At 34.0% G+C, this 3,358-nt stretch overlaps 1 protein-coding gene across 1 annotated transcript; it reads left to right on the top strand.

The window, feature by feature from the left end:
• The first annotated feature begins 1,304 nt into the window (after positions 1-1,304).
• On the top strand, positions 1,305-3,358 carry LOC108451458 (F-box protein PP2-A12-like). Its single transcript, XM_017749147.2, has 3 exons — positions 1,305-2,091; positions 2,237-2,355; positions 2,693-3,358. The coding sequence occupies exons 1-3, from the start codon at positions 1,777-1,779 to the stop codon at positions 3,321-3,323; spliced, it is 1,065 nt and encodes a 354-aa protein (XP_017604636.2). The 5' UTR covers positions 1,305-1,776; the 3' UTR covers positions 3,324-3,358.

The raw sequence follows: 3,358 nt of genomic DNA, 5'->3' as shown, positions 1-3,358 counted from the left end.
TAAGGCAGTTCACTTTAAAGAAAATAAATTCAAACATTAAAGATAACATTGCCTGGAATGCCAACTACAAGCCTAAAAAATTAAAGGTAAAACATTTGTTCTAAGATTTATTTGGATGAGCAATGAGATCAACTATGATAAAATTAAAAAACACTAAATTAAAATGAGTATATAGATATAATAAAAAGAAAGATTATTAAAACCATACTTATATTAAATAATATTCTATAATAAAATATAAAATGAAATAATATTAACGTTAAATAGTAGTTAAAACTATTAAAATTACATATTAAAGTTATATTTTTTTGTTCATATATATTATAGTTAAGGAGAATATTTGATGTATTATCGTGCATAAGTACTATGCATTATCGGTGCATAATAATATGATATCTCATCATTGAAGAAAACAAAAATTGTGGAGGACTTAAAAATAAATACTAATAAATTTATTTAAACATAATTAATTATAAACAAACTATAAAAATCTAAACCTGAAATCCTAAATTTTAGACCTTACACCTTTAAACCTAAGATCCTAAATGTTATGATTAATGTTTGATTATTTTAAAATAAAAATATTTATTTTATTTATAAGTTATCCATATTTTTTATTTAATTTATCATGTTATTATTCATTAATGGTGTATTAAATATTATTTTATAATTATATTAAAAAATTGCATTTGCTTTTTCTAAAACTAAGAATCAATAAAAAATTAAAATAAGGTTGGCAAAAAGAGTAAATGAGAAATAAAAAAAAAAATTTAAGTTGCAAGCAATCAAAAAAACTAGAGCATGTTTTACTAATCTCCTCATTGATGAGATTCAAACATTTGAAGCAATACTCCACCCATTCAATGGCTTTTCTCATTCAGTGTGAGACAAAACAAGCGAATTGGAGGAGTTGTGCAGTGATTTTCAACCCATGACAGTTGATAGCTGTAGAACTAATAACAAAGTCTTTGTACGCATTCTCACCTTAACAAATGTTCTTTTACTGCTAAAACCCTTTGAAGAGCAACATTCAGATGTAGGAGAGATATCTCCCGTTGAAATTAAAAAAGTCACTTACTTGTTTACGAATCCGACTGGTCGGATGTTATAAATAAATAAATGAAATGTGTTTCATGCAATAGTAATTGTTTTAGATGAGATAGCTTGGCTATATCCTATGCCATGTTTATGTGGATGACAATGTCGCATGCTGACTCAGACACACGTCTTGCTGACAAGACGCGTTTCTTAGGTCAATAATTTTTTTATAAAAACCATCAGCCTCAACCACTCGTTTCATTCCAGGACTGCTCCAACGACAGTCAATGTTACCTGAACACCAAAAAACCAAACATAACGTGAGTTAAGAGCTAAGGATGCTGACATCTCATGAAGGACCACACATCGTCTTTCATTTCTTTTTTATTCTTACAGCAATATCAAAATATTAAACTATCTGATCCAGCTGAATAAAATTTGTTTATTGTACAAAATATTTCCAATTCGGATAGAATCCTTTATTCCTTGTCCATAATGTTCAGTCCACAGTTTTGAGATCACCTCAACAAACATATGGACCTTTGCTAAGGTGGTTACCGCCCAAATCAATGTCTTTTTCTCAGTAAACAAACAAAGAGACGGAAACAATCCCCTTGAAAACGAGTAGGCGTCTTTGTTTTAGAATACCGCCCCCACTTCCCTTCCGCCACCTCTCAATATATTCTGCCTTACACAACTTCCTAACTTCTCTGTTCATTTTATTTCCTTGTTCTATTGATGGGTGCTAGTTTCTCTGCTTTGTTCATCGTCCAAGATGGCGCATCATCATCTTCACCCTGTTTGGGGGACTTACCAGAGAGTTGTGTGGCATCAATTATTCAGCATTTGGATCCTCCGGAGATATGTAAACTTGCAAAGTTGAACCGAGCATTTAGTGCTGCTTCTTGGGCTGATTTTGTTTGGGAATCCAAATTGCCACCTAATTATCATATTCTTGTTCATAAAATTCTGGGTTTTGTGCCTCAAAACTTGGGTAAACGAGACATTTATACAAGGCTATGTCGACCTAATACTTTTGATGGTGGCGCCAAGGTACGGCTTTCTGTTCTGTTTTTTGTTTTTCCCCCTCGGGTGTATACCGAGAAAAAAAAATTGGGTTTGGTTTCTTGGATTTATTGTATTGGTTGGTGGTTTCTAGATCAACATTCATGACTAGAGAATTTGGTTGGTTTTGCAGAAAGTATGGCTGCATAAGAGCACAGGTGGTGTTTGTATGTCAATTTCTTCAAAGGGATTACAAATAACGGGGATTGATGATCGAAGATACTGGAATCATATTCCTACTAATGAATCCAGGTAATGATTTAATAACTTGTCACGACCAGACTGTCCGACTCAGCCGGCAGGCATTGGCTGTTTGGCAAAGTGTTTCTGGAGGCTCATGAGGTACCTCTAGTGCTTAAGTAATGTATCATCATCATTGCTAGTCTGACTTTCGTTTGAAATTCGTCATTTTGTATAAATTTCTCTTCAATGGATCGATCCTTTAACTTAGTTGAATGCGTGAATGCTTGATGTAATTGATGTTCTGAATGTTGGTTAGTTGAACAAATACATCTTCAGGCCACATGTTCAAAATCAAACTCTGCCCAAGTGATTTCAATTTCAATTTCAATTTCATTTGTGATTTTAGGTTCCACTCAATTGCGTATCTTCGGCAAATCTGGTGGTTCGAAGTCAACGGGGAGGTGGAATTCCCGTTTCCGGTGGGAACTTATAGTGTTTTCTTCCGACTACAGCTCGGCCGTGCATCTAGGGGTTTCGGTCGAGGAATTTGCGACCCCAAGCAGGTCCACGGTTGGGATATAAAACCCGTAAGGTTTCAGCTCTGGACATCAGGTGATAAGCATAGCACATGTGAGTGCAGTTTGAATGAAGCAGGCAAATGGTTTCACTACCATGTGGGAGACTTCAACGTTGAGAACCCCGACTCATCAACAAAGATAAAGTTATCAATGACTCAAATCGATTGCACACATACAAAAGGTGGTCTATGCTTAGACTCAGTTGTTATATATCCAAGTGCATTTAGAGAAAGACTAAAACACAAAGGATTTCTAAGTGCACCAAACCCTGTTGTCATATGCTCCACTCAATTTAAAGAGTGGCTAAAAAGCACAAATGGTTTCACTGTGCACCAACCAACCCCTATAATTAAAAGTATGGCAGTGTGTACGGAATATTCAGCTTCTGCTGTTGTTTCACTAATTAATATTTGTTCAAGTTACTCATTTTTTTCTCAAAAAAATATATATTTAAAATAAATCTACAAAAATAAATTTATTTGGAGCAGTGGTTA

Source organism: Gossypium arboreum, chromosome 5 (assembly GCF_025698485.1).
Source record: "Gossypium arboreum isolate Shixiya-1 chromosome 5, ASM2569848v2, whole genome shotgun sequence".
Classification (NCBI taxonomy): domain Eukaryota; kingdom Viridiplantae; phylum Streptophyta; class Magnoliopsida; order Malvales; family Malvaceae; genus Gossypium; species Gossypium arboreum.
This window is presented reverse-complemented; position numbering and strand designations above follow the sequence as displayed.